Source organism: Charadrius vociferus, unplaced genomic scaffold (assembly GCF_000708025.1).
Source record: "Charadrius vociferus isolate BGI_N301 unplaced genomic scaffold, ASM70802v2 scaffold298, whole genome shotgun sequence".
In the NCBI taxonomy this organism is placed as follows: domain Eukaryota; kingdom Metazoa; phylum Chordata; class Aves; order Charadriiformes; family Charadriidae; genus Charadrius; species Charadrius vociferus.
The window spans coordinates 988,034-1,013,636 of record NW_009649936.1 but is presented as its reverse complement, the minus strand read 5'-3'; the positions used below and the strand labels follow the sequence as shown (position 1 = coordinate 1,013,636).

Here is a 25,603-nt window from a genome sequence, read left to right as displayed (position 1 = left end):
AGGCCATACATATACTCACACTCTAGAAGAGCAGCTTATTTTAAAGTTCTTTCACATATTTATTTAGAAAGACTCTTAATGCTTTTGTCTCTTTTTATACAAAGGTTATGGTCTCGTAAATAGGAAGTAAAACTAAAATAAGATAATTTTTTTTTTGGCACAAGTAGCTGGTTCTATTTTCATTGGAAAAAACATCCCACCCAAGATAAAAAATGTCTACTATGCAGAAACTTGTCTGCAAGCTACTCTTCATAGATGAAGCTCTGTGTATTTTTACAGAAACATCCTTCACACAAGAAAGCGCACCACACATGCCGAGTGCTTTACAAAGGTAATAGTGCAAGAGAAGTTGAAGATCTTCCTTTTACTCATTTTTTGTTCTCTCTACAGAGAGCTTTTTCCCACCGCAGTAAAAAGAACAGAACAAAGCATAATATAGTTAAATATATAAATGCAAGTCCAAACCAGTGGAAATGGAAAATACCTATCAAAGGACCGATTGTGAGAAGTCACTCTGCTGCCTTGGATCTCTCTGGTCAGATGCCACATGACAGAGAATCTGAACAGTGCTTCCAGCCTTGTCCCCTTTGCAAGGAAACAAGACAGATACATATTTTTGCAGCATTTATCTCTGAGTAAAGTTTTAGTGATTTTAAAACCTCTAGCAGAACAACAGTTATTGTGGAGATGACTACTACTCCTTTGCAGGTAGTTTGAGAGCACTTTTCTATTTTGCAATAGATTAAACCAAAATGTTGTATATCCATGAATGCACAACCAAAACTTAACAGCCACAGTGTTTGTAGGAGCAAAAAAAGATGTGCCAATACATCAAAAATGTATTTCAGGATTCTTGTGTATAAACATTTTAGTCTTGATTTGGTGTTAGGGAGGTTTAAAAGTTGGATGACAAATGCGAAGACATTGGTATATCAGGCAGTCTTTGTTACTGGTAATTTTATTTGAAAGCTTTTAAAAGATTTCCAGACTTTTAAGTTTCAAAATTGCAAGAGGAAATACATGAAAACAATACCAAAGACTGAAGGTGGCTGTTTTAAGTTTTATTGTGCAAGGCACTTCTCACAAATACACTGTAAGTTATTAAAGAACTGTTTCGTCATTAAACTAGGTAAGTAAAATACTTAATGACTGGCTCACTTAAAATACAGCTTACTTATTACGAGAACTAATTATTAAGGTGGACACAGGGTCAACATTATGTTGACATACACTTACAAGATAATAAAGTCTTTTGTTGGAATACAAAGTTTACAAAATCAACACAAAATAAAATTATTTTAGAGTTACTGGTGGAGCTGGGTCAGTTTGGAAGTACTGACCAAAACTGCAAGTTTTTAGATACTACCTGATTTGGGCTGAAACTAAAAAAGCTCCAGCATTGACTGACAGACCTTGCATCCAGGGATTAAGTTTAGCAGTAGTCCCATGATGAATAAATCCCAGGGAATTGTAAAGGCACGGACAGAGTCTGTCAGATTCTTGGAAAACAGAGGGACCACGGGAGTGAAGACGTGGGGTGGGAAGAGAACTGGAGGCAGTCTGGGAAGCACTGGAACAACTCTACAGTGATGAAAGGGCTTCAGTGAATACAGGACTTACTTTATCATGATCCAAAAGTGCGTGGCAGATAATGTCTTCGCAGATATTTGCTGATGGTGCCAAGCAGTGCAGCCTGTAGAACAGTTCCACACAGGCAATATGATGCTCCCGTGTCTCTTTGTTCAGCTGATTCCAGAGCACACATGCTACTCTCTATGGAAAAATAACAACATTTAATAATAATAATAATAATTATTATTATAACAACAGTAATAATAAGTCCATTTCTTCCCTGACTTAAAAGCTTTCCATTGCATAAATGCCCACTATTACCAAAAGGGATTTCCAAATTGTCTTCATTTCGCAAAGAACAAGAATTCAGGTCATACAGTCAGACCTAAAGAAATGCAACTTTCTGACCCTAGTAGGACAGGTAATTCAAATGTACGTGCACCAGATGTTAAGAAGAGCATTTCCACTTCTATTTTCTGCGTCAAACCTTAACAGATTGTACATGTGTAAGGCACAGCAATTGGAAACACAGTAATTAAGAAAAAGGTATTGGAACCAACCCTCACAGCAACACTAATATCAATAAATGGTCAGGAGAAGGAAAGCATCTTTGAAATATGTATACTTAAAACAAGGAGGACGGAATGTTTTCACTATTATTTACCCACTAACATTTTCTCTTCTCTGAAAACTTAGAGTGGTATCAAAGTTCTCTAATGCGTAGCTTTCAAGCTAATGAAACCAAACCCTTCAAGTCAGAAATCAACTACACCTACCCCCCAAGAATTTGGGCACAAAACCAACTAGCAATTTGAAAATAACCTGCCACTTTTGAACATTCCGTTGGGAAGAGCACAAAGAACAATGCAATTGTTTTCAAATGCTTACGTAAGCAAAAAACAACAGTGTGTCATTGTAACAGAAACACGCTGCCCCCAAACATCCATGCAAATAAGATTTGCTTTCCTACCCCATCCTTAGAGGTTCAGTGTAGTTGGGCAGTAAAAAAGAAAATTGACACCTGGTAGAAATCTGTTTTCTCTGAGATGATCTTTAGAACTCCAGGAGCAATGGGGGGAAGGGTGACCATCTGTAGCTTTCCAAAGAAGGGGTTGTGGCCAGACACTTTGTACCGCTTCATTCTGTCTTCTATCACAAGCGCCAGTGACTGGGAATGGTTGATCACTTCCAGCAGCGTGAAGATGGACACATTCTGAACATAGCAGTCATTCACACAACAGCATATTGTCATTAAGGACTTCAGCCACAGAGGGAAGCTGGCATCACAACCTCCTCAGAAGATAAGTGAGAAAAAATTGATACGGATTAATCTCAAGGTCCCGGTCATATTTCCAAGAATTCTTCAATTAAGCCCACAAGACCAACAGACAAAAATGACTGCCCAAATCCAACTGCCATGCTGTCATCGAGTTCCTTACTTCAGAAGGGACTTGCTTCAAAGCAAGTTATACTATTTTCCATATTTCTCCCAGCAGGAAGCTCTCTCAGAACCTCAATAACACAGTAACTAGTGGATTCTTGCTTTCCAGTTTATGTTTATTTACAACTAGTTTTTACAGCTGCTGTTTTCCAGCTGTCCTCATCAAAAACAACAGAGGCTGATCCAAGGATGCTCTCTTGGGTAGCATTGAGATGTATCATTTCAGAAACCATGAAGAACACAAGGAACTGATATGGCTAACATCAAGTCTCACCATCTTTGTCCCTCCTGAGCGAATAATCAGATGAAATATTATTAAGGCTTAACTGGAGACTCTGAAGTATAAGTTCACACCTCTGGCTTCAAAACCAAATGTTTTAGCTGCTTTACTACCACAACAAAATGAACACTCTCCCTTCTCCACATCAGACAACTTCTGTATCATATTCAACCTAGACCTTCATTATCAGAATTTCTCTCATTTTGACTTTAAACCTCACTGTATTCTCTAGGGTGTGCAGTTGAAAAGAAATTTGAATATGACCTTCTATAGTCCTAGGATGATATTCCAAAGAAACACAATTATAAAAGCAAGCCTTCTAAGCTCAGCTACTTTGCTGACCACATGAAAGGCACTGCAAATATGCAAAAGTGTCCACATCAAGCAGACAGCTCTCCCATGTAGACAATAGGCATATCATCACTTTGCTAAGGGCAGCAGCAGAAATTTGTAGCGAGGTGAGGAAGACAACCCAATTTTCCAGTTTCCCACCTCTCCACTCACTACAAACCTATCTTGTCAAGTAGCCTTCAGGCCAATAACTGCTCCTGCTAAAGCTAATGAACTTGAATTCCCAGAACAAACAGGCCTTCCAATTATACAAGATTACTCTTATATGGTAGCTTACACTGGACTCTTTTGAATTCTGAGGGTTAGGGAGAGAGCTGGTTTTGCTTCTGTTATGGTTTAGAGCTCCAGTTTTCCACCCACACCCATCTTCCTCTAACACATCCTCTTTTTTTTGGGGGGTGGGGCACATTGGGATGACATGACATAGACTGGGGGGGATGGATTTCCTGAAAATCCTGAACCATGCCCCAAGGCTCTACAGGCCAGAAGGTCTTTCCATCCCTTCAGCTACAGGTTTTGTAGTGAAAGCTTTCAAAGCTTGCTAAAAATTTTCCCTCGGTTGCAAGACACAAAACACGTGCTGATGTGGGTAAGTCTTAAATTCACATGCAACTTGCCTTCAGCCCTGTCAAAAGGCATTACTACTGGCATTGGACACGTCTTGCAAATAGCCAAGCTCACACTGCTGTTTACATCCTCAAATGCTCAAGTTGCCCAGTAAAGGAACATTTTCTTACCAGGAACTTGAAACAGAGAGAGGTACAACTGTTCCATCTCCTCTTCTGAAAGATAGACTGGAAATGTGGTACAATCCAACAAAAGGTGACAAGCTGCAGCGAAAGCTTCCTTGCAGTCACCTCTAAGGGGTCCCAAGACAAACATCACTTGTTCTAAGTCCCACTCTTCTTCCTCCTTTTCCTTTTTATTACCAGAGTTGCAGTCAGAAACAAGAGGATTAGAACTCTTGTTCTTGAATGGTGACCCTCGGACTGAGAACAAGTCTGAAAGCATTTGTTTAAACTGAGGTACAGTGATTTGCTTTGCATCCCACGGGCTCTTCTTCTTGCTAGCACTTTCAGGTAATCTGTAGCCATTCTCTTTTTTCTCTTTTCCACTCAGATTCATTGCTGAGATGTTTTCGCTACTTGGTTCTTGAAACTGCACCCCAAAAATGTATTTACTGGAAAACTTGGCAACCAGCTCTTGGATGCAATACAAAGTCTTCTGAATGCTCCCCCCCTTCTTCCAGACATCATCTCTCTCAAGGGTCACAGCTGGCACCCCCAAGTGCTGAGAGAGCTCTGGGGAGGAAGCGCTTAGACCAATGCCACTGTCTTCTGACTTCAGGGGAGGGAATAGAGTCTCATCCTCCTCCTGCAGCATTGACTGAGTCTCCAAGGTTACGTTGACATTTTCCTTTTTCACTGGGCTCTAAAACAGGAATGTTAGTGTGGTTAATGTGGCACAGTGCAAATAATTTTAAACTATGTAGAACTGTGCCAGGCACTGGGGAACAGCAATGAAAGAAAAAAAACCCCAAACCCTAGAATTTGCGATTTCCAGATACAGATTACTTTTACAAAATCATGAGAAATAGTTATTCGTAAGCAGTTCGATTTTATTTCGTTTAAAACCTAACAAATGTTTATATAATCCTCACGCCTTGACTCAAACACCCACAGATCTACAGCTACAGACACTTAGCAAATGGAAATGTTTCCTTAAAATCAATTCACCACTAGAACATTATTGCATATGTTGGATTATTTCTAGTCAATGCATGTATTTGTTCTACTGCAAAACTTTGGCAGGCTGTGCTTGTGTGATCGCTTTATGCCATCTATTCCTCATTCCCTACCATGGTCTCTTGCACACAAATAATACCACATTGTGTTAAACTAAAATATTCATTGAAAGCCTTGCAGACTTAACCAGCTGTCAAACTGGGCCTGATTTGGCAGCTTGAATCTTTAGCAACTGCATGATGCTGAGTGCCTTTTCAAAACCATTAAGATCACATTCTTCTCAAGAGGTAGGATTATAGCCCAAGTTTCAGAAAAGACTATACTCACTGTCACAAATAATTCAAACAAGTCATAACTGAATACCCAGTAAAAATAACAAGGCATCACATAACTCTGGAAGGGGCTACAGAAGATAAGTTTTAAAAATCTTTATTGCTGAAGTTATCATATAGGTTTAATTTTGGAAAATTAGCATTTTAAAATAAGTTATGGCACTAACAACTGTAAACATCTATGAGTAGCTGAAAAACACCTACCCTGTTTCCACTTCCTGTCTCAATGTCCAAATAGGAAGGGGGCATTTGCACTTTGCTAAGCACCTTAAAACAGGTCTTTAAGGCATGAGTGAGTTCTGGTAAACCTAATACGTCCATATTTTCCAGGAGAGACTGCACCATATAACTGAGCATCTGTGGAAGATACTGAGTCTGCACTTCAGAGTAGAGTTCCTAAAATAAATAAGCATTGTTTAAAATAGTTATCACATATTATAATTCAGCTGTCTAGCAATACTGACGAAAGATTGATGAAGTCAGTTCATGAATGGCTAAACTGTACAAACTTGCTTCAGTGCTATTCCTTCTTTCTTTATTCCACACGATGAGCACTGAATCATATACCCTAAAAATCTTACGATAGTCAGCCAGCTGCGAAGAGACCAAAAAGTCCCAGGTAATTATTTACCCAAGAAGCAAAAGGTACACATTTTCATTCCTTTGATAGAATCACCATATTTTAAAATGCCAACAATTTTTCTCTTGCTAGACAACAGCACTGGTCGCCATATATAAGTTAGCACATAAAACTATACTTTGCAGGACACAGCATGCACACGCACATGTATGTCACTTTGCCTATTTTCATTTTAGGTAATGACAATATGAACTATTCAATTTAAAGTTTCTTAAGACTTTGAAGCAGTTAACTTCAGGTTGCCTTACCAAAGGAATCACATCAAGAAGAAACACCAATAGTGTGCAGAGCTCTGAAACTGTAGGAGGAGCGCTAATATTTTCAAGAGGATATCTCATCTGTGTGGATTTGTTTCTGGATTGAGAGAAACATTATTATGTAAGCTTTTTTCCTGTGAAAATTCTTGTTACAATAAAAAAGCTTCATTAAAACCAGCACAAAATACTGAACAGCTAGACTTTCTGAAGCAAAGTAAAATGGGTCTTCTAATACAGAGTGATAACACAGTCTGTCAAAACCACCTAAACACTAGTTTGCATGTGGGATGCTAAAGTGCTTCAAATTTTCAGATTGAATCTCTAAACACAACCTTAGTACTTAAAGTATAATCTTCTCTCTTATATTTAGAAAGAGATAAAAAAGATAGATATCTTTGTTTTTCTTCAGAAAACACTTGCTCTTCCAAGGAAGACCTCCTCCAGCTCCCCTCCCAAACCTTTTCCTCCTTCAGCTGTCATTTTGAAAGTAATTTCTTTTGTTCTCAGGTTGCTAGTTTCCATTTAATTGTTTACCTGTTTGCATTCTTGAATTATTTTAGGATGCAACTTACATATCTGTCTGATTCTAACATGTGTTATGTCCTCTCCAGAATTTAAATGCTTCAGTAAACTTTATTATCTTCCACAGATAGCTCTTAAGTGGCATTTTTAAGAGAAGCATTATTGTTTGACAACATAAACACCTGAAACAATCTTCAAAACATTTGGTCATGTAATCCCAAAGAAAATCCGTGCTTAAGGATGTGATCAACAAATTGACTGTTTTGACAATTTCAGAAGCATTTTTGTTCTCTTTGATTGGACTGTGTGAAAGGGAAAAAAAAAAAAAAAGAAACAGATGTTAGTGAAGATTCTAAAAGCATGCACATCACAGTATTAGTTGATGTGTTCTAAAATATTTTTCCCCTTTTCTCTACAAGCTAAAAGACATTGATTGTTTTAAATCAAGGACTAAGTCATTCTGGAATAGCTACAGTTTGAGCACCTTTCTCCCAGATGAAAGAAATCAAGCCTTCAACTTAGAAAATCAAAAGGCTGAGTTCTGTCACCAGACTGATTCTTGGCCAATATAACTGGATTTAATGAACACCAAACATATGCCATGTACTTCATTTTCTTCTCTGTTAATCAAAGAGAAATCAAGCATGTGTTGGGAAAAAGCGAAGTCACAGAAAAAATCTCATCTTCTGTACAGAAGATCACTTTGTTAAAAACCTAACTTTCCTTAAATTGGTTAATATTAATAAGTCAGCTTAATATAAATGATACAGTTTCAGTTCATAGTTGAGAATTCATAGTTATACCTTGCAAGTATGTTGCCACTTTGATTGTAGCTAAGTTTGAGATCAGAACCAAGCGCATCTTTGCAGTAGGAATAAAAGGCTCTAATAACTTCAAGGAACAGATCCCCAACGACCTGCGGCCCTACAATTGAAGGAAAAAAGAATCCAGTATTTGCACCAAAGTGATTACTAGGCGACTCAGTTACAAACTTGTATGGACTTAACTTAGGGGTAGCGAGACTGAAAAAAGCCACAATCACCCAAGTAGGACGAAAATGCTTAAGTGGCTTTTTAAAATGTCAGATTTTCCAGTTAAAATGAACTTAAACATGTAGTTCAATATTTGGTTTTTGGTTTTTTTTTTTTTTTAATTGTAGTTAAATACCACATTGTTCATTTTGGGAACTTTTTAAAGTGACACTTGGAAAGCCATGGCACTGGTTCTACATTCCACTTAAGTCACTTCAGGAAGACACCTACACTGCAATCATTTATACGTGGGTAGAATCATAACCATATATCTGCAGTTCACGTGCCAAAAATAATCACCACGTCTGTACCCATAAGGAAAACAAGCAGATTTCCCAATACGCATTTAACATAGCAGCCTTGATTAAATTTTGAGAGACAAAAGGTGGAAAAAAATCAGCAAATTGAGGAAGTTCAAATTGCAGAAATCAAAAAAATGCGTATTTATAAACAGTTTTAAGAAGAAAGTATAAATTAGGTGTGTGCTGACAACTGCACCCAATTTTCAAGGGACAGCATTTTTTTGTTTTATTTGAAGTTTTCTGTAGAGGAGTTGAACAAATAATAAGTACAATACTCTCAACATCGAACAATTGAAAAAAAGTAGTGTATAAAGCATTCCAATGAGTGCTTCTAAAAAGGCAAAAAAAAGTTAAAGTGACTAAAAGTATCTGAAAAGGTCAAAGATTCTTGTTATGTTTTAGTTTGCTACCTTAAAAAAAAGTTGCATTGCTAAATCCATTTCAAAAGTAAGTGAAAGTCATATTGGCTTAAGGCTCAAGAAGTATATTTTTTGTGTGTTGACTGGAATAGAAAGGTTAAACTGTATAGTGCAGCTCAGCTAAATAACCCTTATTTGTAGTTCAGATTAACACTGATTGTCAGCCAAATAAAACACACAATAGGGTAGTATCTGTCATCTACTTTCCAAATTAGATTAATCAATAAATTTGTAAGGTAACAACCTTAGTCCCTTCTTCAGCATTTTTGTCAGGAAACAAAAATGCTTTTTATAAGAAGCTTCAATCATGATAGATTTTTTTAAAAACATCTAAAACCCAGCTAAAACCAGCGGAAGGGAACATTAGCACCACTGTCTTATAAAAAGACAGACAACTGCTTCTACTAAAGTCGCATTAATTTGTTAGATAAGCAATACAGAATCCTCATTTTTCATGGCAGTGCTTTGATAATTCTTTAACAGGAAATGGGCTTAAAAGGACTTTCCTGACCCGTGAAAGAGGATAAGCTTACCAGATACAGAAGCCTGCAAAATGAACCGCCACTCAAGTGTTTAGTCTCAGTACATGAGTTTCATTCTAAGTCTACAGGATTAGTCAATGGTAACATCATGACACCCTGACCCATCCACCCCCCTGAGGGTAATACCTAGAACAACACTTAGGGATACAGTCAGTTGTTAAGACTCTAACAAATGCCAGTTAACCAGTCCATAGGCTTCTCATATCTGTCAGATTCACAGAATATAATTTCAAAGATTTACCTGTACGTGGTTCTTACAGAATACCATTAAATCCTAAAAATCTGTCAAGTCACTTTGGCTTAATTTTTTGATGGAGAAAGGAGAACTTGCCCTTTAAAACAGGGGCTGTCACAGCCTCACCCTTCTGGTGCTGGACACCTCACGTGCACAACAGGACAGACAGGTGACGGGGAAGAGGAGGAAATTCTTCACAGCTCAGTCATAAAGTGTGAAACTATAGCTCCCACAGAAGCGTCAGGCTGGCACAAGCCAGCAGTGCCACTGACAGAGGCTCCCGTACCTCTCCACACCCATAAGAGGTTCTTTCCAGATGGAGCACCTGCAGGTAAGTGGCACTGCCCACTTTGGCAGCAGTACCACTGTCCCGGTGGAAAAGCAACACGGTCATGAGAGTCTGATGCAAGCATATAGGAAAGCCTGCAAGCACACTCATGCACTGGAAACAAACCTAGGCAAGAGTAGCACCAGTGTTTTTTCAGACAGAATCTGCTTTGTAAGACAGAACAAAAAAAAAGACCTGACAGTATTTTAGGGATTAACCTCCAAGGGACGAATTGAGCAGAATACTGAGACTAGGACAGAAGCGACTCTTTTTAACTGGCCCCTCAGATCACGCTTCTGGGCATGGAAGAGTGTTATCCTCACAAGGATATACCCATGCTACGCAGAGGAGTGCTCTGCAGAAGAGCCAGAGATAACGTGGAGAGGGTGCTTGCTCCAGAGCACTGTTCTGAACCAGGTCCAAGGCAAGGAACACAGCCCCCTGCACCCTAACACACAACGCAAAGTTACTCAGAATTTAGAATTGTACAGGGTGTTGTCTTGAGTCCTACTGTCAAAAGCGACGAACACCAAATGTTAACAGTCATGAGCAGTCGTAACAGAAGTGACAAGCAACATTACCGATTTCAGGTTTGTCAAGGAGACTGATTAGGATGCGGAAGGGTTTCAGATAAGCTTGATGCTGCTCCTCTGAATCAGATTCCGGGAATTTCTGATGTAAAATTTCAATCAAACTCTAGTAGAAAGAAAACATCAAAATGTTATACGTAGAAGAGAGATTGCCATTTTATTAAGACCTGAAGTGTTTCTAAATTTGATTTTTTTTCAGTACCAACTACAATTGAACTTCAATTTTCTACACAGGGTAGGCAAATCAATGACATCTCATCATCTGTACTCAAGAGCTGATCTTATTCACAGAAGCATTTTTAAATAATTCAGGTAGTTCATCAAAGATGCTACCTTTTGATTTCATTAGATTCCATTTGTATTGTCAGCACATACAATATTGGGATAAATACTGCACAGCAGGCACTCAGATAGATGAAAATATAACCGCTAAAAGGATGCTATCTTTAGAGACAGAAACCCAAGGACAAACCAAGTGGCAGTGAACAATTCTAGACACAGTTTGCGCTAACATTTGAAAAGATCATAAATACATCTGTATACAATGAACACCAACCTCAACCAAAAGATCTTTAGAATATTTTCCAAAGAAATAAATAGCATGGTCTTCAGAAGTTGTTGAGTCTGGAGCAAAAGTACCACCTTTGATATCAGAGCCTACAAGATAAACAGAGGCATTAGGAGCACAGAGAAACACTACAGTACAAAGCACTACACACACATCATTTATGCAAATACTGAAATTACACTGCATTTTTAACCTTTGTCATTTCAACACTTTGCTTGAAACTAGCTCACACACTGCCCAAGGATGGCCCACATATCACAGTTTGAGGCATCCAGATGTGCTATACTGAACATAAATGAAAACCAAGGCCAGATGCAGACATGGGGTCAGGAAGGGCAGCCTTCATGCAACTACATGGCTGCAGCTCTTGCCCTGTTGCTTTTAGCTGCCTCTTATACTGTTAAAAGGAGGCAGATGGGGAGAAGCTATAGCTCTCTTATGAGCCCCGTGACAATTAAGCCCACCTGGGAATTAATAGACTATTACTTCCATGAGTAATAGTTAAATAACTTAAAATAGCGCCCCACTCCTTTCAGTCCACTGAAACTCCAGAACAAAGTGGACGGGACCAGAAATAACTCAGCAGATACCCTGTGATTCAAGACAGTGAAACGAATCACCTCTGAAGAGAAGATCTGTTTGCCAAATGAATGTTGGATTTTATTAAACAGGTACTTAATAAATGCCAACTAAACAACACTGTATTTTATCATCATTCATTAACTGCTGAAAAAGTGTATTACATTTTTAAGCACTGATTTTTTTTTCTCTTAGGTATTCAGAATATTGAGTATCACTGTATGTTGTACAATACCTAGCAACCATGCGTATAATCTTCTATTGAGTGACATGTCTCTCCTCAACAACGTCTGTGTAGCTGCTGACAGAATATAGACTAAATCAGTCCTGCGCAATAGAATAGTGCTTTCGTTGCAGTCCTAGGGTGAAAACCAAAAATACTTTAGCTGTTTATGAACATTTAACCAAGTCAAATTTTTAATGAGTTGTTTGTTGGTTTTTTTTTTAAACTGGTAATATTAATCTTTTGGAAAAAAAAAAGGCAACAAACCATCATCAACAAAATATATTGTATACTAAAAATCTCAAGAAATGGAATCTGACACAACTGTGATCATTTTCCTATTTAAGGTACAAAGCTACAGTTAAGCTAAAAATACTAAAGACTTCATTATGTTATGCCTTAAGACTTAAAATTCCTTGCTACTTTCAAAATACTGACTATACTCTTATTTAACTTAGGAAATGATGGGGAACAGCTCGTTTCAAGTAGTATTTTCTTTCCTAGTCTTTAACAGAAGTATCTTAGTTTAGCGCAGACAGTTCCAAATGCTGAAAATCCTACTTGAAAAGGGAGCTCAGTATTTTTTCCATATGCAGTTTCTCAGGTCTGAATACGTTTCAAATATCACACAATATTCACTGTGAAAGCACATCTTCATTTGAAGCTGTAAGGAGTCTGAGAAGCAGCAGAGTCTCCTCTACTATTAAAACTGATGGGGGAACAACAAACTGCAAAATCTGTTCATTGACTTTGAAGGTACAAAATTCAGACATTTGGCAATAACAGAGGCAGGAGCTGGATTGGTTTCACAGAAGACACCTTTCTGCACAAAGCACACCTATGACATTGTCTAAATAGTCCTCTTACCAAAGCTGTATAAAATGGGAAGAAAAAGAGAATCACTTCTAGAGTGTTTCTTTGCACAAGGACATTTGAATCCAATACTGATACACACAAAGACTTTATCTATAAAAAGAAAAGAAAGCACAATGGTGTTTTACTTCATGATAACATTTAAACTACAATCACTGTTAATAATCACAAGAAGAAAGAAAACTTGGTTACATGTGAACAATATCTTTTTAAATAAGAGGATAATTACTCAGCCATTTAAATCCTGCCCCCAACATGAGTTAAAAAAAAAGTTTTGTTGAATACTCTTAAAAGAATCATTAATATTTACGAAATACTCGGGTTAGTAACAATACAGAATGTCACAGTGTGATATCACCAACTATCAGACAGAATGTGAGGCCTCACAAAATGCAGATATTATAGTACTCTAACTAGCATTACAGTTATTCCATCAGTCGAGTTTAACATAAATTACTACCTACTGAAGATTTCCATTTTACTGAAAAAATAAAAAGATACTAAATTTCAGAATTGTCTTCCAGAACTGCAAACACTTTGAGAAAACAACATTAAACATTGTATATACTGTATTACAGAAAAGCTGGTCTTAAAGGCAAATTTGCCTTAAAGGCAAATTCAGAACAAGTAGAGAAAAGTTATCAGGTTTAACTTCTGATTTGAAACAGTCAGCCTTTTCAGGCTTCATGCAGTCCTGATTACCAAAAACTGCAGAAGCTTCAGAAGATTTGCATTCTGCAGGCTAACCAAAATCAGTATGGGAGATTCTCTCCTGTATTTCAGGTAAGATGATCCCATGAAGTAACTGTATTAAGCAATTCCATCAGCCTATCTCTCTCTCCACAATATTTTTAAGAGCATGTCATTCTAACTGAATACAGAGAAGGCACAATCTGCTAGTACTCAGGTATTATAGTAGATAAGACTGTTCTACGACGAGCATAATGAACTTACTGTAAGCTTATAATCGGTGCCGAGCATGTACTTCTGCTGTTTTCCAGACAGCTCTCTGTTGATATGACTGACAACAAAAAGAGAAGCAGGCAGCCTGATGGATGGGCTAACCAGGACACTGCCCCAGAGTGCTCCATAGAACATTTCTTGGCCCATCAATAAAGAGAGCTTCACAAGCAGAGCATCTGTTCTGTACGGAAATATATTTGACATGAGAAAACAGAATTTTGTTAGTTCAATTTTATACCATAAAAAGGCAATTACACACAGAATTAGTATTGTAGTTGACATTATTTATTTAATTTTCTCATCTTTGTATTATGAGTATTGCCCTTTTCATGTGAAGATGGCCAGCATCTAATAAAGCTCTCAATCCTCTGTCACTGTGTACACTCACTGAAACAAAGTTTCTGTGCATACTTTGGAAACTTCTCCAGTAAAATCTGCAAACATTAAGCTCTAACCAAATTATTGCAGTAGCTCTGATTGCAAAATAATTACAGTGAGAGGTGTGCAATGCTGAATTGGAAATTATTTAAGCTGGTGCTAGACTCTGAAAGCCAATTTTATCAGTCTGGGAACTGGAAGATACCATATTTATACTTACAAATCAATGGGCTTAATTTGCAAGTCATTGAATGAAAAAACCCATTAAATAAAATGACATGCTGTCAGTTATTGCATACAGGACCGGTACACTGAAATTAGTTTAAAGGCAATCATATTGTAGGTCCTATGACTGAAGGCACTTTTTCTGCTTTGGCAACTTTGTCAGTACTCTGGTATTTTACTATAATGAAGAAATTAAAACCTCGTGTGAGAAATGTAGAAGTGAGAAAAGAGGAAGAAGTCCAGCATAAAGGATACGCACCCCCAGTCTGATGTACTTTTCCATTTCTTTATAAAGTAGCCCTCAAGCCATTTTTTCTTTTCCATTTTGTGCGTATGTGTGTGCAAACTCATGCATATGTGTGTGTTTAAGAAGGAACTAGTTTCTAGGATGAAGCAGAACCCGAGCTAGTACTTCTGCCACCTTCAGGAACAGCAGGGGATGTATTAGTGTTAGTCCTCAATGTCAAAGATTCTAAAAACGTTCAGTGAAGAGTCTCTCATGAAGCTGAACTTAAAATTAATCTAACATATCTTCCAACTAGATATCTTGGTCTATCTTTCTTGCACCAGAATCATTACAATGAGAAAACTAAAGAAAGACTTCCTCATGTAATTTTTATATTTCACAAAATAACATTAAATTAATTTTAGCATAAACCTTTCACAGTGAAATGTACAGTCAGTTCCTGTCTGTGATCCTGTTTTTTCAAGGCGAAGAATGATAGAATACCAAGTTGGAAGAATCTCAAGGGTTATCTGGTCTAACCTTTCTTGGCAAAAGCATGGTCTAGACAAGATGGCCCAGCACCTTGTCCAGCTCAACCTTAAGAGTGTCCAACGATGGGGAATCCACCACTTCTCTGGGGAGATTATTGCAATGGCTGATTGTTCTCATTGTGAAAAATCTGCCTCTTGTGTCCAACTGGAATCTTCCCAGGAGTAACTTGCTCCCATTAACCCTTGTCTTCTCCATGTGACTCCTTGTAAAAAGAGAGTGTCCATCTTTTTTGTCGCCGCCCTTCAAATACTGGAACGTGGTGATACGTTCTCCCCTAAGCCTTTTTTTCCTCAAGGCTGAACAAACTCAGTTCTCTCAGCCTTTCCTGATATGGCAGGCTTCCCAGTCCTTTGGGCACCTTGGTGGCTCTTCTCTGGACCCTCTCCAGCCTGTCCACATCTTTTTTGTATAGGAGGGACCAAAACTGAACACAGTATTCCAGATGTGGCCTGACAAGCACTGAGTAGAGTGGGATAATGACTTTAACTCTGCTGGTGATAAGGAAAGCAATGCCATCAAGAATAGGAAAAAAAAGGTATAAAACCAGAAGTTGGATCTTGGAAGTAAATTGACAGTTCCTATTAACTCACTATTTCAAATTTAGTCAGTTTCAAAATACGTTCAGTCTCCCTAAAAAGGCTTCAGATAGACAGGAGATTTAGTTCCAAGGGACCCCCTTTCTCCCTGAAGTCTCCAGCAGCTAGTGCTGTAGGAAAGAGAAAACTACACACCATCACTTATAAGCCTGCCTGACAAAAATCACATACTAAAATTCATGTTTCTAAAGCAGATGTATAAGAGGTATGGACAAGGAGATATATATATACTTGTCCATAGACCTGATGTTCTGGAATTGGCAACTAAATGCTATTCACCAAGTTGGGAACACATGCAATCTACTTTTAGCTGCTCCAGCAATTGATATGAGCCTTCCATTTAATACTTGTTTTTAAAAAGAGGCATTAGAATTATATTGTTTATCAACTGTAATCTGTGCAGCCTGGTATATCTCACTTCGGGTTTTTTTTTGAGTTGTGTGTTTGTTTGGTTGTTTTTTTTAAGTGTACACACAGCTATTTAAGATTCAAAAAAGGCAGAGAACAGCCAACACATCCAGAATGGTAATACAAGGAAGTACGTTACCAATGCTACGCTTAGTAACTCTTTAGGCGAAGAAACATTTGGATGAAACCTACAGCGGTTGAGTTCTTGTAAGATCTTACAAAACAGTTCTGGTAACTGAAGTAAAACCACTACACAAATGGGTGATGAACTGCTCTTCTCAGCACACTTCCTGATCATGGCTTTACTGTACTGAATGCCATTGTCATTACTGCCATTACAGTAAGAGAGATATTTTTTCCACAATAGATTTCATATGAGTTGCCTCTTGCTCATGTTTTCAGAACCTAAGAGTAAGTATCTGGTATAGAAAGACTGGAAGGAATTCAGCTGCTCTCTCATGTTACAATATTTAAATTGAATTTATCAACAGAGCAGTGGTTTGGGGAGTCAGGTTAATTATTCAGGAGTTCAGACGAGCTTAAAAGAAATAGTTTATATTCCTTTCTCTCAGCACATCTATTTTTAAACCTCCTTTTCCTCATATCTCCTCTTCTCCTTCTGAGATGAAAATAGCAGGGGAAAGGTTTTTTCTACTTTAGTGCTATTTGTTGCCTCTTTCAGGGACTAACCATTCTTCCACCCTGAGAAGCTCTTTTATCAAGCCTTTTATATAGAGAGCTGACAGAAATTTCTTGAGAGTTCCCTAGGAAAGCAAAATACTGTATACTGCTTTTAAATTAATGTTAGTTCTCACCTGTCATAAATTTCTGATCCTTCTTCCAATCCAGGCAGCAGTCCAATTACAAAGGCTTGAAGACCAGGCAGGAGGGACTTTTGGAGAGGAAGAAAGTATTTCTCGTACAAACCAAGGAGAACAGGCCTCACTGACATTGCTGCATTTGCCAGCAGAGGAAACAAACCAGAGCTTTTTTTTTTACAAAAAAAAAAAGAGAAAAAAGAAAAAAAATAAGAAAAAAGATCTAGCTAATTAAAATAGACTGTGAAATGCATATGCCTTTAAAGAAAAGTTTACCTGTACAAGAATAAATCCTTGGCAAGCCATTTTGTCCCAATAATTTTAAATATTATTTCATAGGTTTCTAGTGCCTTTAAATGTACTCCACTAGGTAGTGCTGGATGCAAACACTGAGATAACCTTTTACTGATGATCAGCCGTCTTGGTAATAGAGAATACTTCAGGTTACTCTGAAGAGCCTGTGGAAGAAAGGAGATAAGAATAATTAGCTACAATGTAAAAAATTATGTATATGATGACTGCATGTTGAAGTAGTCGTACTAGCACATCAAGAAGAACTAAATGCATTCAAGAGTTTTCTCTCATAAATGCATTTTGTTACACTGAAACAGCAAAATTCTGCAATTTGAGTTTTCATATGGAATCAGTCATGAACAGTCTAGGTTTCAGCTGGTCTCACTTTGTCCAGAGGCTGGAAAAGGAAGTTAAAGGGCAGGACAGAGAGAGGGTACCCTTATCCTATCTCCAGGGGAAGTAAGGAAGTGACAGGAGCAGCATCTCAGCTTTTAAGGACAGGGAATAAAGTAAGAATTAAATAGCTGTCTTTCCTTCTAAATTTTCATTTCACGTATAGTTGAAATATACACAAAAAACCTTCGGACCAAAGCACGCATGATTAGATGGGACGATAACATCTTAGAAGTTACTTGTAATTCAGTGTGGCTGCGTTCAGGAAGCTTTATTAACTATACCCACTGTATTGACACATAAGTAAAAAGTTCTTCAGGACAGGAAATAGTTAACTAAGTATTGCAGACAGGCCACGTGTCTGAAAAAAAACAAACTGTGGCATCTTTCTTTGGAAAGATTACTCTTTTCCTTGAACCATGCACGCATTTCAGCAGGGTAAATGAGTATGTCTCTTCAATTCAGAGACAATCAAAAAAAGAAATTGCAAGTAAACGGCACTTTAGCCTTTGATCACTGTCTGCTAACACAAACAGATGTTTCACTGCAGATTGACATTTGGGATATTCAGCATTAGGCAAATTCTTGACTCTCCCAAAAGGTTAAGTCATGGTCTTATCCTAAGTAATTGTTTTAACTTGAGGTTCCTCTGTCCTGCCTGAAAAAAGGTTTTGAAAAAGCAGCAGACAAGTGAACTAACCCTTCCTTGCTCATTTCCGAGAGAAAACAAAAACAGTTCAGCAATGATTGCAGCATTCACTTGAATGCTGAATACTCTCCTCAGCAGTAAGAGGAAGAGACAAACCCCATCATCCTTCAAAGGTGTGTGCAACTTATCCTTTAAGACCGCAGTTGGTGGGCATGAGAAGCTAGAATCTGTGAGACTACTGCTGCGTTATTTCTCCCATTTGTTGCCCTGCCTAAATTGTGAGACCAGCTGTTAGTAAAGAGCTTATAGTAAATAAAATTTACTCAAGAAGAAAAAGGCCGAGAGTTTGTAACAACAGTAAATAGAAATGTCACACCATTCTCAAACATACAGGACAGACACCACTTAGAGCCAATTTATCTCCTTCCTTCACTCCCCCACTGAGCATGAGATTTGCATTTTAATAGGTACTAAAAACTAGAATCCAAGAATACAGTGATATTTCACATATGAAACTAAACCAGGTGATATTTGTGGAGTTAAACTCTATATGTTTTTATATCCTTTCTATTTGAGAGGTTTACTCATATATTACATAAGCAATATTATTTCAATATGAAAGATTAAAAACCTTAATACTTGTAGCAACTTTGAAGACTGCTTGAAAGCTGGACTTTGAAACATTCTGTTTATATTGGCTGGTAAGTATCAACCCACACCCTCTGTATATATAAAAGAAGTTAATTACAAAAAAATATACCCATGGTAAATATTCTTCCTCTCAATCTTAAAAGTGAACAAATACCATCTTAATATTCAGTCAGTTAAAATTCAAGCAGCAGCTAGGTAGAAAATGAAAACATTCCCTGTTTATTACAGAGAGAATCTGATGCATTACAAAGATAATGCCATCTCATAAAAAATTATGTTTGGCTTATTATATTTCCTAAAGATGTGAAGTAAATCTCCACCAGCAAATAAGAACTCTCCTTCACCAAACATCAGGAATAGCTAAGCAAAACATTTAGTCAGAAGAGGAAAAAATACTGCAGGCACATTAGGAGTTTAATAGTGAATATTCAGGGATAAATCAGTTTTAAGTATTTCTCCTGGGTAAGTGTGAAAGCTTCATATGTCCAAATTCCAGCAGGTGAGACTTACTTAGAACAAGACTACATTCATGTACGTGTGCCAACTATATTGCTTCACCTAAAGAATCAGAAGACGTGTCTGTACCGAAAGCAAGAGTTGAAGACATTTATTATGATCCTCATACAGAGGATGAGGAGAGTTTTGGCCCATCACATCAGAATGATACTGAGATGAAACTCCCTTCTCAAAAGCACTTAATCTTTTTTTTTTTTTTTTTCTGACTTGGGCTGAAGAAATACAGAGTTGGATAAAAGCTACAATTCTTCTCAAGAGTGGGTGTTCCTGGTTAACAGTCGTCTCTGACCTTCCAGCAGATGCAAGGGATTTTAAACCACACCGCAATATATTAGAAGACTGTGGTTGCACCAAGAGCTGTTCCAGCAGAGAGGTGGGCTGGCTGCTACTTTGCTGAAAGGTTCAGATTCTTAACAGCTTCCCCAGAACTGCAGGGCTCAAAGAATTTTAAAAGGGTTGAAAGACATTAATTAGCAGATGAATCTAAAGCTGTACATTGAAATCAGAGTGCCATGATAATATACATATTTCCAAATGCTAATTAGTTTCTGTGAGCTGACAGGCAAAGCTAAGAAGCTTGATTTTTAAATGTCCTGAGCTCTCCCAACTGAAAAAAAGAATCAGTTGTCTGTGAGATCTAAGACTGCTGAAATGCCATTATAATTTCAGCTGTTACACGTAGTTAAATGTTGTGGTAGGAAGGCTGGTATCACTGGCACTGTATGCAGGTGAGGATCCCACCCCAAACCATTGCTTCCCCATTCAGAATCCAACACTAATGACTGCATACGGACAACTTTGCTCACAGGTTTCAACATCTATTATTCACTCACTTTTTTGATTCTTGTGAGCTTAATTTGACCGTCTTTAGTTACATATGGGCAGAAGCCCATGCATGATCTACTTTTTCTCCTTGTCTCCAACTTCTTTCCACATAAGCAGTTACGGTGGCAGAAGTGTTAAATGTCACTGGAACTGCTAGTAAGGGTTGGCTTGAGAAGCCTGAACTGCCAGCAAGCACTCCACACTTAATATATCATCCCACGGTTTGGTTTTCGTAGATCAGTGAGAAATCAACAATCCCAGAAAACAAAGAAGTATTTGACCTACCACTGGCTTTTAAAATAAACACTTTAATAAGTAAGTCAGGAAAAAATGAGACATGCAAAGGAATTACTTGTGTCCATATGCATGTCCAATTTTCAACCTTTTACAGATTCTTCTTCTTTATAACTGACTAGAGAATACATTATATACACTAAATGTTTTCTAATGCACAAACATGCTCAGAGGTTCTTTGAATGTGGGCTATAAAGGGTAGAAAGGGAAGACCATCTATTCTTTTCAGCAGTGTATACATGTGCCTTAAAACAAAACAGACACACACACACAGATCCACGCGTACGGGTTTAAGTAATTCTGCACTGCTTTATAGCACCACTAGAGATCAGTTAGATCAATTTGCTTAGACATAAAAACCCAAACAAATCAAGTAAGTATTTTTATTTACATAACTTATTTACATAACTAGAATTCCAGAAAAAGGCAGCACATCAATTTATAAGATTATCTTCAACTAGGAGATAGTATAATTCTTGTTACAGACAACAGTGGTTGGGAGGAGAGGGGGAGAAGGAGAGCCTGTGATTCCATTTTCCACTGATTCATTTTCCAAGTAAAAAAAAATTCTAAACAGAGCTCCAGCTTCCATAAAAATAGCATCATGAAGTTTAAAAATGGTTGTGGGGAAACTGTAAACTAGGAGCTGGAGTTATATTAAAAAAGGCAAAAAAAAAAAAGATGTACAAAATATCCCTAGTTCTGCACATTGCATCTGTGCGTCGGGTGTGGTAAAGTTCCATAAAGCAATTAGGAGGCATAGCTTCCCTTCTTCTCAAAGATATAAGGCTTGCCTTCAACAGAAGGCAAGTGCTGCTGGTGTTTGTAATTCAGTCAACAGTTGTTATAAAGCTGTGGCAGTCAGAGTTCTCATATGAAGCAACCGGTGTAATTAATGGCTATGGTCATTAAATCAATATTTCAGAAGAATCCTTCTCTTCTCTCACCTCAAGAACAGACTTATTGTGACATTAAGTGTTACTGCTGAAACAAACAATAATTGTGCAGCTGCAATAATTTTTGTGCTTTCTTTCCCCTCCCCCTGCAAAGAGATCAAGTGTTTGGTTGAGATCATATTCACCATGAAGTTTCTGAAGCAAGAAAAGCCTACAGAAACAAAAAGTAACATACTTATTTTCTATTAAAAGTCAAATGAAAAAAAAACTACTTCGAATTTGCAGACTAAAGACTAAAAACTAGTATTGCAAGAACTTATAAACTGTGCATTTACACACTTGTGTTGTGTCCAAGGATAAAAAGCAGTTTGAAAGTGCTCTTTTAAAACAAATATTGCTATCATTACTGAGCAAGTCAACCATTCTGTAAGCATAAAATAAATCCCTCTATGACAACTGATTTTTCAAGTGTTACAGGATTTTGTTTTCATGGTGAACAATAACTATAAATGAACATCCTTCTCAGAAAAGAGACGCTGGCCTGCCAGCCAGGCTCAGCGACAACAGTCACTAGTGAAGTTTATGTGCAAGTTCCATACAACCGAGATCCAAAAACTGTTGAAAAATTGTTGAACTGAGTATTCCTGACAATATGCATGGCAAAATCCTGCCTGTTATTCTCGTCAAACAGACGCAGGTTGGGTTTTTTGGTAGGTTGGTTGGCTTTTTTGTTAGGGTTTTTTGTTGTTGCTGTTGTTTTTTAATATATATGGATTAAATGCACAAATAGGGGAGTTTAAACATTCACTTGCCAAAACCCAGTGAGATTTTGTGCTCTTCTATGAATTAGTAAATTTCAGAGACTTTTTTGGAACACGTTCTTTCATAGTTTCTCTACAAAAGCAGGCTGTGGAATCTAATACTTGCTACTGTTCAGTTCTTAATTTTGAAAACGGTGTGACTTATCTACTGTTTGCCTGCACCCAGAGTTAAAATTTCTGGAAAATATATGCCTATAATCTGGATTAAAAGCCCTAATGAAAACTATGGACTTGGATTTTCCTAACTTCATAATATTTTCAGCCTCTTAATTGCCTGAAGTTCCTCCTACTTGAAAACTTTTACAGGTATTTTATGTAATATACATATCTGTTTATACTCTGAATAGACAGTGGCAAGAATTTTGGATATGAAAACAATGTTAAAAGCACCTGTTTAATTGATATATCCACATATGCTGACCCACCACCTATTTCTAGGTTTAAAAAGATAACACCCCTCCCCTCGAGCATTTTTTTCTATCAAAGCATCAAAGTGATTTTTCAGAGTTGTATCCTTTTAAAACATTGGAACAAGCTGGCAAAATCTGCAATAGCACAATCACATTTTAGTACAAAGACAATTGAAAAGGATTACTATACTCTGGATGCAGCAACCTGTACTGAATATCTGAAAACCTTAGTCACAAAACAGTGCTTTCCAAACAGTGAACATCTGCAGATTTCCAAAAACAATAAAAACATGGTTCAAAGCTCTATCCAAGAACAGCACTGAGAGGAGAACAATTCCATTTCTTGAAGCATGGAGCAGCCTAGACTGCAGCTACTAAATGACCAGCTTACAGTAACTAGAGCTTCAACAGAAACAAAGCACAGAGAGAGAGATATTTACAATGGGAATATGAGTAAGGTTCAGGGCAAAGCTGAAGACCCTCTTTAAAACATTAACATCCACATTTACTGCCTGTTTAATCCACCTGCTTGCATCTCTCCATTCATATTCTTCTGTCAGTTTTTGTAACCATTTACTTTCCACTGTTTCTCCTTCACCGTGATGATTCATAACACCCACACTATTCAAATGAAAACCCCCAAAATCTTTCCCTTACAAACTTGGGGTGTAGTATAAGTTAGCAAATTCTGCCAACTCTAGCTGTTGTTAGAAAACATAGTTTCTCTCCATCCTTCACTCTTTCTCATGCTCGGTACCTGCAGTTCTGTTCAAAACACTGCAGGGGACGTTTGTCTTATCTAACCTTAGAAACCTAGGTCAGCTAAAAAACATGGGCAACACTGCAGTAACTCACATCAGGCTCCCTATAAAACTAGTGAGGAACACACACAATTTTAGGACAGCATTCATCTGACATACTTTAAATAGCAAGAGATGAGTCACAACAACAATAACAAAAAATAAACCCCCTTATTCCTCTCTCTGCCTAAAAGTGATTCAAGGTGAAGCTGTCCACACTGAAGTCACGTGAAGTTAGAGAAGGCTCATCTCCCTTAAGTGACAAAAAATAATCTTTCTAGATCTACAGACTGACCCATTTGGCTGACTATTCAGATTAAAATCAACCAGTTTCTCTGTTGCTTCCCTGGTTCTACAAGTCACAGCGACACACCAGTTAGAACCATAGAAGGAACAGAGAAACTGTGAAAAACAACCTTCAGCTTAACCTTGGCAGCTAAGTAGTAACAGAAAGAAGTAGCAGGGTTGTCTCTTTTCGGCAGAAGTAACAGCAGCAAGAGCTCAGAGATCACTCGTTTCAGTGCAGGTCAAAGGGATCTGGATCAGCTCCCTTCATTCTTTTTCCCTCATCTTTAAGTAGCAAGAGCCTGTGCTGATTCCTCCAGACCTTGTATTGAAAGTCTAATGTCACTGAGCTTCTATAGAAATAAGAGCACGTGTGTGTGTGTTTATTTGTGGGACTCAGTAGTGCAAAGTATTGTTGAAGCACGTCTACGGGAGAAAAAGCCTCAGAAAATATTACACCTATATAAGCGAGAACACCCACAATTAAAGTCAACAATATGAAGATCTTTAATAAAGATGTGCTTAAGAGAGATCTTCCATGCTACACTAGAAGAATGAAAAGTACTTCTGAAACTCCTCTATTTACTCATCCTCTTTTGCCTCTCTCTTTATCAGCATTTTCACATTTGCTTAATAATAGACATCACTGCACACCAGTTACTGACACCCAGGTTCCTGAATATAACCATGTGTAGTGTTTAAAAACAGTTTTATCATTTAGATACTGGTGATGCCCTCCCTCCTACCCATTTTCTCCCTGCTCATTCATTCACCCTCAGAACTGACTGTAGAAGCTCTTATGCTAGAAACACTTTCCCCTACCCCCAACACTAACAGAACTCAACAACAATATTTGTTTTAGGACGTAAGAGACCAAGTAATCACAGGAATTAAGAGAATTGTTACTGACATCTTATTTCACAATCTTCCTTTTGGCAGCACATTCCCTCGACATATCACCCTTATTTTCAGATAACAGACAGAAGCAGATGAACACTGGGGATGATTTGCTGTACCAATTCTTAAGCTCCTAAAATGATTAAGTCCATAAAATACCACAGCAGATGGACTGATGCAAAAGGAAAAAGCTTTTTTTGCTTGGTTTCTACTATGCTGCTACATATTTTGGCAATTCTGTACCTGAATAAGAGTTTCAGGTAGGTGTTAATCAGTGCAGTGTGTACATCCAGGTCAAGATAAAAGATCACAGAATCACAGAATGGTCAGGGTTGGAAAGGACCTCTGGAGCACCTAGTCCAACCCCCCCGCCAGAGCAGGGTCACCTACAGCAGGTTGCACAGGATGGCACCCAGGCGGGTTTTGAATGTCTCCAGAGTGGGAGACTCCACAACCTCTCTGGCCAGCCTGTTCCAGTGCTCTGCCCCCCTCAAGGTAAAGAAGTTCCTCCTCATGTTAAGATGGAGCTTCCTATATTCAAGTTTGTGCCCGTTACCTCTTGTCCTATCACTGGGCACCACCAAAAAAAGACTGTTCCCATCCCCCTGGCACCCTCCCTTTAAGTATTGATAAGCATTAATAAGATCCCCCTCAGTCTTGTTTTCCCTAGACTAAAGAGTCCCAAGTTCCTCATATGAGAGATGTTCCAATCCCCTAATCATCTTTGTAGCCCGTTGCTGGACCCTCTCCAGCAGATCCCTGTCCTTCTTGAACTGGGGAGCCCAGAACTGGACACAATACTCCAGATCTGGCCTCACCAGGGTAGAATAGAGGGGAAAGATGACCTCCCTTGACCTGCTTGCCACACTCTTCTTG

The 25,603-nt window shown here is 38.0% G+C and overlaps 1 protein-coding gene across 1 annotated transcript in view; it reads right to left on the bottom strand.

Annotated features, from left to right (window-relative positions):
• Positions 1–25,603, bottom strand: part of DOPEY2 (dopey family member 2) — a 45,573-nt gene that overhangs the window by 17,214 nt on the left and 2,756 nt on the right. Inside the window, exons 2-16 of the mRNA XM_009891316.1 lie at positions 17,273–17,454; positions 16,994–17,164; positions 13,785–13,974; positions 12,825–12,923; positions 11,970–12,093; positions 11,144–11,244; positions 10,579–10,693; positions 7,944–8,064; positions 7,323–7,442; positions 6,610–6,715; positions 5,926–6,117; positions 4,382–5,075; positions 2,594–2,862; positions 1,621–1,773; positions 485–585 (exon numbers count right to left, since the gene is read on the bottom strand). Coding sequence (XP_009889618.1) covers positions 485–585; positions 1,621–1,773; positions 2,594–2,862; positions 4,382–5,075; positions 5,926–6,117; positions 6,610–6,715; positions 7,323–7,442; positions 7,944–8,064; positions 10,579–10,693; positions 11,144–11,244; positions 11,970–12,093; positions 12,825–12,923; positions 13,785–13,974; positions 16,994–17,164; positions 17,273–17,454 — 2,738 coding nt within the window. The remainder of the gene's footprint in view (positions 1–484; positions 586–1,620; positions 1,774–2,593; positions 2,863–4,381; positions 5,076–5,925; positions 6,118–6,609; positions 6,716–7,322; positions 7,443–7,943; positions 8,065–10,578; positions 10,694–11,143; positions 11,245–11,969; positions 12,094–12,824; positions 12,924–13,784; positions 13,975–16,993; positions 17,165–17,272; positions 17,455–25,603) is intronic.